Source organism: Triticum urartu, chromosome 1 (assembly GCF_003073215.2).
Source record: "Triticum urartu cultivar G1812 chromosome 1, Tu2.1, whole genome shotgun sequence".
In the NCBI taxonomy this organism is placed as follows: Eukaryota; Viridiplantae; Streptophyta; class Magnoliopsida; order Poales; family Poaceae; genus Triticum; species Triticum urartu.
This window is the reverse complement of record NC_053022.1, coordinates 576,398,130-576,409,190: the sequence shown is the minus strand read 5'-3', so window position 1 is coordinate 576,409,190 and position 11,061 is coordinate 576,398,130. Positions and strand designations below refer to the sequence as shown.

The 11,061-nt window shown below is 50.6% G+C and overlaps 1 protein-coding gene and 1 long non-coding RNA gene across 2 annotated transcripts; one reads left to right on the top strand and one right to left on the bottom strand.

The window, feature by feature from the left end:
- Positions 1-326: 326 nt before the first annotated feature.
- LOC125540468 lies at positions 327-3,313 on the bottom strand. Its single transcript, XR_007297318.1, has 2 exons — positions 735-3,313; positions 327-519 (listed from the first exon to the last, which is right to left on the bottom strand). It is a non-coding gene; the product is annotated as an uncharacterized LOC125540468 (long non-coding RNA).
- A 951-nt stretch (positions 3,314-4,264) lies between these two features.
- Positions 4,265-5,681, top strand: LOC125533228. The gene is made up of 4 exons (XM_048696951.1): positions 4,265-4,385; positions 5,011-5,192; positions 5,327-5,507; positions 5,596-5,681. The coding sequence occupies exons 1-4, from the start codon at positions 4,265-4,267 to the stop codon at positions 5,679-5,681; spliced, it is 570 nt and encodes a 189-aa protein (XP_048552908.1).
- The last annotated feature ends 5,380 nt before the right edge of the window (positions 5,682-11,061 follow it).

The following is an 11,061-nucleotide window of genomic DNA, read 5'->3' as shown; positions in this document are numbered from 1 at the left end:
CCCCTGGCCCGCCCTGCCCAAACTAGGCCCGAGCGTTTGTGACGGAATGGGCCGTCACAGACAAGCGCCACGTAGCATTTTGGATAGACCTATTGGAATGACGTGGCTGCCTACATGGATACTGTTTTTGTCATAGAAACCATCATGGATTTATGCAAAATTTAAATTTTGTCCGGCAAATTAACCCATTTCCCTCCATGAAATATTGAGCAAGTACATTGTTTTAGCATTTACAGAGATCATAATGCCAACTTTGGCCCAAGATAAAGAGTATTTATGAAGCCATCCACATGTATATACAACATAGCAATCCACAAAATCCTCCGTGAATAGACAATTTACAACATCAATTGACGAAATACAAACACATAGCAAGGTTAGAACCAACACAATCCAGTTTACATCAAAAACATATACAAAAGATTCTTATTCAACTTCTTGTCGTTGGCCCCCTCTTGATCGCAACTACACCATGTCATGGCATATGTGATAGGCTGCACCAAGTAGGAATAACATGATCTGCACAAAATTAGAACAAACATTAGACATTTCTAGAGATGACCTATAAGTGACAACATAACAAATTATACATCACAGAACTCAAGTGTTGTAGCAGAAAAAGTTGAGGGCATATAAATCCGCCGAAAAAATTAGAAACCTAAATTGATATAATTATTCAAGTACTACTGTGCATAACGATTATATATGATAAGGGCTAGGGGTTGCCCACTTACATTTTCTTGCATTTAATACATGTCTTTAAACTGAATTTCTTCTCTAGACGAGTTAAACTGACAACTAATAAAATCTGCAAGCTCCCAAAGACGAATTCCCAACGTGTGCGATACTGATATGGCTGAGTACTCACTGGTTACAATATACTAGCAAGGAGCACAGCATAGGGCATAATACAACAGTACAGCACAATATTACACATCGGTCAAGGAGAAGAATGCCATGTAAGAAATCATGTCCCATGTTGCATAGAAAGAGCATTAGTGATTCATCCCATATGCCATGGAATGGAAAACAATGGAACTGCTGCACCATAGTACTTACATGTGTTTCTTGATTTTTTTTTCAACATGCAACGCCTCAAGCTCCTTGGTTGATGCCTCAAGCTCTGCCATGTCGTGTACTTAATGAGAAGACCCAAACCTGGATCAATGGAATGGAAAAAACTTATCAAACAAAAATTACAGAATATTTCCATTCAGCTCTAAGTACAAGCTGTCTTTTTAGTGTGCGGAATAGAAGCAGCAACATTACGTAAACTCTGTCTATAACTTGCAGCTTTAGCTGCTTGAAATATGCTCGTACGTATCAAAATAAGTGTGAAGACTACTCTAGCATCTTTTGGTTCATTGTAATGCAAATGAGTTACTCTTGAACTATTTTCGAATACCTTACAGAAATTTGCAACATCATGAATAACAAGAGCAAATGGCTTTAAGCAGTTAAAATACTGCTGCTAGTAGGTTGTAAGCACAGGAAATAAGTACAGAGCAATCTTACATTCAGCAATCCCACCAATAAAGCTAATATGAAAACAAGCAAAGTACAGAGCAATCTTTGTAATGCAAACCTAAACTGAAGATGCAAGGCCAAGACTACATCTTAACAAATCCAAAACTTAAACTGTACTGGTATATTGTCGGCGTCGACCAAGCAGAGGTGTACCGACTATATTGTCCAGAGCAAAGAAATTGGTTGAAAATCAGAAGTGCAGTTTCATTTCACTAAGACTAACATGTAAATGTTGTCTAAACTGAACCAAAATCTTAAAAGAATTATGCCTTCCAAAATGTCTTACTTCACTAACTAAATTCTTCCAAAATGTTTAAAGCCAACAGACTCGCCAATATTTGTTTGGATTGTACGAGGTAGTGTATAGTTTGGTTTCAAGAATTTACAGCATGCATAATGAACCGATAAAACACTACTATCATATTAGCAAGACTGAATTGAATATAATCACAATCAGGCTTAGTTGGAGCTTCACGATGTCATGGTTTAATTTGTATCATAATTAGCCTGGCGGACAGTGCAAGGCGTCAAGAATGGTGGCGGATTCGGCCACTGCCGACGACGTCGTGCGGTCGGCCAAGATAATAAGACGTGCGCACAATTTGGCTGCCAAATTATTGGCGGACATTTTCCACGCCTTCGTTTCGCCCGCTAATTGGCGAAAATCCTGTAGGGGCGCGGCCGACTTGAGCTGGGCGAGCCAAAAATGGCTTCAATCCAAGCAGTATCCAAAAGTCACGGGCACAACCAATAAATTGGTAAGGCCGGCGTTGGTATCCATCAAAACAGACCCAAAATATATTGCCACACGGTAAAAACTACCAGTTAACAGAATAAACGTGCCTACATCTCACATCCAAATCCTTTTGCACTTCAATATATTGCAACCAGGGTAGGATAGCCACAATATATTTAGCTCTGCAAATTATGTGCATAGAAACTTTCACTTCAATATATTAGTACATTTCAATTCAATATATTTTGATGCTATTTCTTTGATCCCTTCAACTAATGCAAGAGTCGTTATCATTGTGTTTGGCCCTTTCAATGAAACAATTCCTTCTCATAGCTTACAGGGCAGCAAGTACAATTAGGTTCAATAGAATGTACTCAAAAATTAATGAGAAACTTATTCATGCGTATGTATGTACAGATGCATGTGACTACAGATACAAGTGCCATCCAGATTTTGGGTACAGGAAGGGGGGGAGAGGGAGCTCACCACGTCCACATCTAGGTTGCAGGTGCCGCGTTGAGGAGGAGGCAAATCGACGCACTCGAGGACGATCTGTACATCACCGGATGAGAGGACAGGCTTCAGGGGCAGGGGTGCCTGAGTTGTACCGAAGCACGTCCTTGGAGGTAGAGGAGGAGAAGGACCACCGGCGTTCGCGGCCACCATCGTCGAGCGAGACAAGGCCGTGGCGCCCGCGCTCGTCCCGACTCCCATGCCGCTGCAGGTTGCGTCGCCTTAGCACATCCTGCGGGAGGAGGGCATCCGCACCACCCCGTTCTAGCAGCACCGGCAGCCGGCGACGGAGAGGATCCATCGGAGCTGCCCCGGCGCCGAAACCCTAGCCATGGGGAGGGCCTGCTGGCGAGCGCTGGTGGCCGGGAGCTGTGAATCTAGCTAGAGGGGAGGAAGGAGCGGAGCGAGAGGAAGATGAGGGTGTGCTGCGCACCAGCCATACTCGCGGGAAGTCGACGGAATCGGGCGGCGGCGCGAGGAGTCGCGTGTGGGAGAGAGGGGGATCGCGAGAGGAAAGGCTGCGGAGGAGGGGGGAGGGAGGGGGTTGGGGAGCAAGTTTTAGGGTTTGCATTATATACGGGGAATGCTTAGGCGGGCTTGAGCGGGCTTTAGCGGGCTCAGCGGGCTATACTGGGTTGTCCATGACAGATTTCAAAATTGTCAAGGGAAATCCGTCATGAATTAACAAGTTTATTGTAGTGACCCCCCAACACAGTCCCGGCACAACCCACCCCAAGATTCCCTCTACGTCGGCCCGACGTGGCCGTTTCCCCCCTCCGGGGCACGGCGGCATCGACGCCCGTGAGGGGGGAGGGGGCACACCCCGGAGCCGCGTGCCTGTGCCTGCCACCACGTTTCCACAACCGTAGGAGGGCCCACCGCAACACCTGGCGGCATTGCTACCCCCCACAGGTACCCGACCCGTCCCGTCTAACCTCTCCGTGACACGACGGAAGAAGGCCCGTGTGGGGGGCAATCGATATATGTTTTCTGTACATTTAAGTTAATGAAGTTAGTATTGGAAAAAATAAAAAAAATAAGAGAAAATACAAAAAATATAAAAATATTATTAGAAATTTATGCCTACGGCAAAGCTGTCGGCATAGCTACGGCCACGGAACGGTAGAGCCCTGGATCGATGACGTGGCGTAGGGCGGGGATCAATGACGTGGCAAAAAACCATGGGCCAGGCCTACGCCGACGTCCTAGCCGTCGGCATAGAAATGCCACCCCACGGGACCGGCGAACGACGCGGATCGATGACGTGGCGGCGCGGCGGATCGATGACGTCGGCATAGCTATGCCGACAGCTAGGCCGTCGGCGTAGCTATGCCGACGGCCACCGTTAGCCCGTCGGCGTAGCCTGATGCCGTCAAACTGCCGTCGCCGCCCGGGTAGACGGGCCCACGCTCTATGCCGACGGCCCCCGTCGGTATATTCGGAGAAACGCCGACGTCTTATCTATGCCGACGGTCCCCGTCGGCATAGATGGCTATACGCCGACGGCCTTTCTACGCCGACGGCTTTAGTTGGGCCATCGGGGTATGCCCATATATGCCGACGGGGGCCGTCGGCATAGATACGGCCGTCAGCAAAACAAGTTTTTCTGGTAGTGTATAAACGAGTCAACTTTCCAAGCCTGCTAAAAACATAATGAGTATTGCAACTGTTATATTTGTACTTCAGAAAAGTGTGCAAAGTTCGACGCAACAGATGCACGGGTGTTGTGGAGTGGCCACTGCCGCCCACCGCTACTAAGCCGAACCACTGGTATAGTATATATACGTACGCCCCTCCGCTATCCCTCTCTCCTGTACACATCAACTCTTAAGGTTAACCACAGGAGCTATGGATCCGTCTCGCTCTAGCAGGGTCCCAAAGAACAAGTTGTCTGCACCAGATCCTCTTGGGCAAATAACGCCTTCAGAACCGCCTGCTTCTACAAATACACGTCAAGATGATGCAGCACACAAGAGTCAGCGTAACTGCGTAAGCATATTGAAGGTAAGCACACAGGTTCTTGTTGTCCGCTTAGTGTTGAGCTCTAGTTCCTTATCAAGCCTTTTTGTTGACGGGTATACTGCACATCAAACCACCTATCTGGATCTGTAAAAAAAATCTGTGATTCGCTGTTTAACATTTTTTTTACTCAGAGGTCATCTCTTCTTTGTTTGATCAGCTACAATTGCACTTTTTTATGATAGTTAATCTGATACCATCGTATGTACGCGCAGATTATATCACCCAGCTGAGGCAAAAACTTCTTGATGATTTCGTAAAAACATTCCTGCCGAAACTTCTCGATGATTTCGAAAAAACATTCCTGCAGCGTACCAACTCAAGTGATCCAACAGCTTGCTTGGAAGAATGTAGAATGACATGCGTCGCTGCCCTTGTTTTGAAGGCCGTTCCCCAGGTGAGCTTGGCCCCCGTCCTTAGTGACAAGTGATATGTAATGGTTGAACCTAGATATTCATGGATTATCTCCCATTTTCCTTGAGTATAAGAACGATGCAACAGTGAACTAATAATGCTCTATTTTGTTTGCAGCATGTGAACGAACATTATGAGTGGAGACTTACGTCAGGAAAACTGCCTATCTTCAAGGAGCTGGAAAATGAAGCCCTCACCCCCACATTCGAGGACCAGAGCATGACCGATGGCCGTACTCATTCTCCACATGAAAATTCAGTCCGTACCACAAATGATGCAAAGGAAGCGACAAGTAAAGGTTCCCTTCTCCCTCTATCTCCTATTCTTTCAACTTAATTGCGGATGAGCTTACTTCTGTGTTAATGAAAGCTGTTAATATCTTTCAGCTCCTCCTGACACGAGGGACTCGTCCAGGATTTCCCTGCCTCTCGCCGGGGCGGCCGTCGATCTGCCTGGCTCCTCATTGTCTTAGGATTATGAAGGCACGGTGGATCTCAGCCCTTACTGATGGAGGGTTCTTGCTTCATTTTTAGTTGTTCTATTGAATCCGTTTAGGGTTGTGTCCTGCTCAGAAAGACGAGACAGCGGCGGCTATCTGAAGTTGGAATAATGTTCTCCCCGTCTAGCCCCCATTCTGGTGGTGTGTCTAGCACCATCGGAGAGCGTTTGGAGGTTTGTCTCCGGCGGATCTCAAGGGATTCTGTCGGCGTTTGTCTTTGATGGAACCACTAGGATCCGGTATGTTTTCATGTGTATTCCGGTTGGATCTCTCCGATCTATGCTTCTCTTCATCGACGGCGGTTGTTGTTGTGGTGCGCTGGTTTTATTGGGCCTTAGCATGTCTACTTCCCGACTGTCTACTACAACAAGGTTTGCACAACTCCGATGAGGGAGAGGTGATGATAATGACGTGTCTTCGGCTCGCTCCAGTGCTTGTAGCCGTTGCTAGTGATCCACGGACCTGGATGTAATTTTTTACTTCTAGTGTTCTTTGTACTACCTTGATGAATAGACCGGAAATTTTTCCGGCAAAAAATAAAATAGAAGTTTGATTAAGGAATTATTGATCCCTAATATGATTCCTGATGTATAATTTTCAATATGCTGATGACGGCATCATTTTCCTTGAAAATTCTATTTCTACTGCTAGAAAAGTTAAACGGCCACTTTCTTTGAACACTTATCATGAAGAGTTAATTCCATTGTTTACACCCAAAATTGACCCTAGCGACAAAAATTACCCCCAAATCCATTTCGGTCAAGTTTTACACATAATGTAAAGATTCTTTCTACATTTTCCCCCCATGTGACACAATTTACCCTCAATTTTACTGTTTATTCCAATTAGGTGCTGATTTGACAGGCCACGTAGATGGTTTTTTCTGGTTTTTCTTCCGGGTTTTTTCGGTTGTCATTTTGGTCCCCGTGAGATTTACGGGAAAACCCTTCTCTCACATATCAGAAAGCAATCTGGTCCTTCCCCACCCAACCTGAGAGGCGGTCTAGGAGATGACGGGCGACTTGCGCTCGTTGCTCGTCGACAGCAGAAGTAGGAGTCCATGGGCTCGCACAGGTTAGGGTGGTGCTTGCGAACGACCGCGGGGGGTGAAGCTGAAGAAGAAGGCGCATCAGCGAGCCCTATGCACATGGGCGGATTTAGGCCCCGGGCAGAAGGGGCGGCGGCCTGGGGCGTGAGGCCCATGTCCTTCGTATATCTATGTACTGTAGCTACAGTAATTTGCTACAGCCAACAGAGCTGCCTGGGCCTTGGTCCAGTTCGCCTAGGCCTTGGCTCATTCCTGGGTCCACCACTGCCTATGCGCATTGTTAGAAGGGATTGAGAGGGATTGCTGGCATCGTTGGATTTTATTGTCGAGCCTCATGGGCATATATATATATATGATACATGATCTTCTTGGAGTACAAGAAAAGGTAGAATAAATCATACGCTATCCGATGTTTCCTAAATAACCATGATACTCAACATCCCCTGTAGTCACAATGGTAACGACGCAGATGGTGAGACTGAAGAAGAATCCAAAGGCAAGTCGACGTATACCCGCCACAGTCGTAACAGTCGGTGCATCGCGGAAGCTATGGCTGGAGTAGAAACTGACGTGGTTGCTAAATCAAGACGGTAGCCCTTCCTGCCGATGTTGAGGTAGCCGAGAGCATAGCGTGTTGTAGCTGTGGTCGAGGTAGCCGTGCGAAAAACACCGTGGTCGATGTCGAGTCGAGGTAGCCGGCGTCGAGGAAGTCATCGTGGAGCCGCGGACGAAGAACGCCGGCGGCTAGGTTAGGAGCGCGGCGGCGGTGCCCAAAGTATGCGAGGAAGAACCCGACAACATGACGAAGACCGACACGGACGGTGGTGTTCCCGTGCCTAGGGAGGTGGTATGACGCATACCATATAAAAGTCGACGCGTGTGCACGGCGAAGTTGACCGCGTGCCGCACTACAGCCTGAAGGGGTGACACACCAGCAACGCGCGGGTCGGGGCGAGGGACCACGTGCCACGCTCGCTATAGCCCGATGGGGTGACGTAGCGGCAAGCGAGGGTCGGTGCAGCCACGGGAACGGCATGGAGCAGACGACCTCGGAACGGCGGTGGACCGCGGGCCACGGTCCTACGGTCCGAAGGGGCGACGCAGCGGCAGTGCGCGGGTCAATGCAGCCGCGGGAAGAATCGTGGGGCGACGGCAGGAACCTCGGATCACGCTTGCTACGAACCGACGGAACGACGCAGCGGCTGCAAGAGTGTCGGTGCAGCCACGAGGATGGCCACGGGGCAGTGGCGGATCGGGGGACGCGGCACTACGGCCGATGGAACGATGTAGCAGTAGCCCGTTGCTGAGCACTTTCCTAGGAGACGATCTTCGTCAAATCCTGCGAAGGTGGCAATAGACATGTGCAGGAAGCAGATCCATGCTAGAATAGGTATGTGAGCACAAACACCCGCGTGAGACGCAAATGCGATCACTGAGCAGCCTAAGTCCTAAGACATGCACACGTGTGTGATCCAAGCCATATGTGGTGCATCCATCGGCTTGACCTGGTGGCCCAACGCGAGCGGCCGCCCGCGTAGGCGCGCGTGCAGCCATCCACGTCCCCGCGAGGCGCGTCTGTGGCCCTGGGCTCAGGCCACTCCGCGCCGGACGACGGCCAGCCACACCAGTACAGGAACACCTCGCAGCATGGCGCACGGTGCAGCAACAAATCCAACTCGATGCAGACCAGGACAACCACCAAGCGGACGACGATGTGCAGATGAAGTCAATGCAGATGTCGAAGTAGAGGTGCGGGAACGGTCGACGGGCGGCAACAGTAAGATCAACAAGACATGCGGACGAACCCTAGATACAAGCGACGCGGCCTTAGATGGTGATCATGAAGATCGACCGTCCTGACACGATGCGGAAACGACGGCGGCTAGGGTTTAGAATTTAGGTAAGGCTAATACCAAAAAGGAAGGATCAAATCCCCCGTAGCTGAAGCTAGCTAGCTGAATTCTCCCTGTTCCCGCGCTCCTCGCCCTAGGGTTCCTCCCCACTCCCCCGCCACCGCCACCGCCGGCCGCGAGCGTCCCACTTCGCCTCCCTTCCCCCTCCCCTCCCCCTCTTCTCCCCCGCGCCCCACGCCCGCTCCCCCTCCCCCCGCGGGCGACGGGCGGACCTCTGGTTCCTCTCCTTCGCTCCCACCTCCCCGGCCTTCTTCCCCCGCCACCGCCGGTGTGGTCCGCCAGCCCATGCTCGCACGGCGCTGGCGCCGGCGGGCCGTTCTCTCCCCGCGCGTGCATGGGGAGGCGCGGGGGCCTCCCGATGGCGGTGGTGCGGCTCGGCAGCGGCAGTGTGGCTTGGCGGCGGGACTCCTGTGGGCTTCGGGGTCCTCGGTGCGGTGGCGCGGCCGTTGGTCGCGGGGCGGTGTGGTGGTGCTGGTGGCCGGCAGCGCCCGCACGGCCCAGATCTGGTCCCTCTCGGGCTCCTTCTTGGCTGGGGCGGGCCGTGTTGGAAATATGCCCTAGAGGCAATAATAAAAGCATTATTATTATATTTCCTTATTCATGATAATTGTCTTTATTCATGCTATAATTGTATTATCCGGAAATCGTAATACATGTGTGAATAACAGACACCAACATGTCCCTAGTAAGCCTCTAGTTGACTAGTTCGTTGATCAACAGATAGTCATGGTTTCCTGACTATGGACATTGGATGTCATTGATAACGAGATCACATCATTAGGAGAATGATGTGATGGACAAGACCCAATCCCAAACATAGCACAAGATCGTATAGTTCGTTTGCTAGAGTTTTCCAATGTCAAAGTATCTTTTCCTTAGACCATGAGATCGTGTAACTCCCGGATACCGTAGGAGTGCTTTGGGTATGCCAAACGTCACAACGTAACTGGGTGACTATAAAGGTACACTACGGGTATCTCCGAAAGTGTCTGTTGGGTTGACATGGATCAAGACTGGGATTTGTCACTCCGTATGACGGAGAGGTATCACTGGGCCCACTCGGTAATGCATCATCATAATGAGCTCAAAGTGACCAAGTGTCTGGTCACGGGATCATGCATTACGGTACGAGTAAAGTGACTTGCCGGTAACGAGATTGAACGAGGTATTGGGATACCGACGATCGAATCTCGGGCAAGTAACATATGGATTGACAAAGGGAATTGCATACGGGGTTGATTGAATCCTCGACATCGTAGTTCATCCGATGAGATCATCGTGGAGCATGTGGGAGCCAACATGGATATCCAGATCCCGCTGTTGGTTATTGACCGGAGAGTCGTCTCGGTCATGTCTGCTTGTCTCCCGAACCCGTAGGGTCTACACACTTAAGGTTCGGTGACGCTAGGGTTATGAAGATATGTATATGCAGAAACCCGAATGTTGTTCGGAGTCCCGTATGAGATCCCGGACGTCACGAGGAGTTCCGGAATGGTCCGGAGGTAAAGAATTATATATAGGAAGTGCTGTTTCGGGCATCGGGACAAGTTTCGGGGTTATCGGTATTGTACCAGGACCACCGGAAGGGTCCCGGGGGTCCACCGGGTGGGGCCACCTATCCCGGAGGGCCCCATGGGCTGAAATAGGATGGAACCCAGCCCATAGTGGGCTGGGGCGCTAGCCCCTATAGGCCCATCCGCCTAGGGTTCCACCATGGAAGGGTCCATGTGGTGGAAGGCACCCCTAGGTGCCTTGGGGGGGAGGGAATCCTCCCCTTGGCCGCCGCCCCCCCCCCCTAGTAGATCTCATCTACTAGGGCCGGCGCCCCCCCCATGGCACCCCTATATATAGTGGGGGGGAGAGGAGGGATTTGACCCAGCCCCTGGCGCCTCCCTCTCTCCCCGTTACGTCTCTCCCTCGTAGTCTTGGCGAAGCCCTGCTTCTGTGACGCCCTGCATCCACCACCACGCCGTCGTGCTGCTGGATCTTCATCAACCTCTCCTTCCTCCTTGCTGGATCAAGAAGGAGGAGACGTCTCCCGTCCCGTACGTGTGTTGAACGCGGAGGTGCCGTCCGTTCGGCGCTGGTCATCGGTGATTTGGATCACGTCGAGTACGACTACATCATCACCGTTCTTTTGAACGCTTCCGTGCGCGATCTACAAAGGTATGTAGATGCATCCAATGACTCGTTGCTAGATGAACTCCTAGATGATCTTGGTGAAACGAGTAGGAAAATTTTTGTTTTCTGCAATGTTCCCCAACAGGCCGGCGGCTCGGTGCGCAGTGACGCTCCTCCCAGGTGTTGGTGGCGAGGAGGCGGTGGTCTGCGGGCGGTGGCGGCCTCGTCGGCCAGTGAGCTGCGGCGCGACTACAGGGTCGTTGCTCGTGGC

Excerpts from the sequence above, each read along its gene's own strand:
- LOC125533228 (XM_048696951.1), top strand. The coding sequence starts at position 4,265 with ATGGCTATACGCCGACGGCCTTTCTACGCCGACGGCTTTAGTTGGGCC. Across the intron at positions 5,193-5,326 it reads TTTTGAAGGCCGTTCCCCAG|CATGTGAACGAACATTATGA; the intron begins GTGAGCTTGGCC and ends TTTTGTTTGCAG. Across the intron at positions 5,508-5,595 it reads AAAGGAAGCGACAAGTAAAG|CTCCTCCTGACACGAGGGAC; the intron begins GTTCCCTTCTCC and ends AATATCTTTCAG.